This window comes from Plasmodium gaboni, chromosome 12, assembly GCF_001602025.1.
Source record: "Plasmodium gaboni strain SY75 chromosome 12, whole genome shotgun sequence".
NCBI lineage: Eukaryota > Apicomplexa > Aconoidasida > Haemosporida > Plasmodiidae > Plasmodium > Plasmodium gaboni.
The window spans coordinates 1,381,667-1,382,391 of NC_031492.1; the positions used below are offsets into that span (position 1 = coordinate 1,381,667).

The window sequence follows — 725 nt, forward strand, 5'->3', positions numbered from 1 at the left end:
GAAAATAAAAGCTTTTTTAAATGTGAAAATGAACCAACCCTAGAACATGAAACAACAAAGGAACACAATGATTTAAGTCATGATGAGTTGGTAAATAATTCAGATGAATTGTCGGACGAAATATCGGATGATATATCAGATAATATGTCAGATAATGTGTCAGATAATATGTCAGATAATGTGTCAGATAATATGTCAGATAATATATCAGATAATATATCAGATAATGTGTCAGATAATATATCAGATAATGTGTCAGATAATGTGTCAGATAATATATCAGATAATGTGTCAGATAATGTGTCAGATAATGTGTCAGATTATATACAAAAGGAAACATTAAAGGATGAACAAAACGATATAGTATCACAACATGATTCTGAAAAAAAACCAAATGACCAGTCTAATAATATATCAAAGGAAGAAGAAGCAATGACCATTAATGATAGTGTCTCAAACGCAAAAACAGAAGAATCAAATGTTATAGAAAATGAAAATTTATTAAATCAAGTAAACAAAAAGGATAATCTATTAGACATCTATGAAAAGGAACAACAAAATGATGATGATGAAATTAATGAGGACATAATGGAGAATGAAAAGGAAAATGTGGAGGTGGAAAAAAATGAAAATGTTGAAGTGGAAGAAAAAGAAAATGTTGAGGTGGAAGAAAAAGAAAATATCGAGGTGGATGAGAAAGAAAATATCGAGGTGGAAGAAAAAGA

The 725-nt window shown here is 28.8% G+C and overlaps 1 protein-coding gene across 1 annotated transcript in view; it reads left to right on the forward strand.

The window, feature by feature from the left end:
• PGSY75_1238500 (hypothetical protein) overlaps nucleotides 1–725 on the forward strand; it is a gene marked incomplete at both ends in the record, with an annotated part of 5,276 nt that overhangs the window by 2,064 nt on the left and 2,487 nt on the right. Inside the window, one exon of the mRNA XM_018786953.1 lies at nucleotides 1–725. This exon is cut by the window's left edge and continues 2,064 nt beyond it; it is cut by the window's right edge and continues 2,029 nt beyond it. Within this exon, the coding sequence (XP_018640818.1) occupies nucleotides 1–725 (725 nt within the window).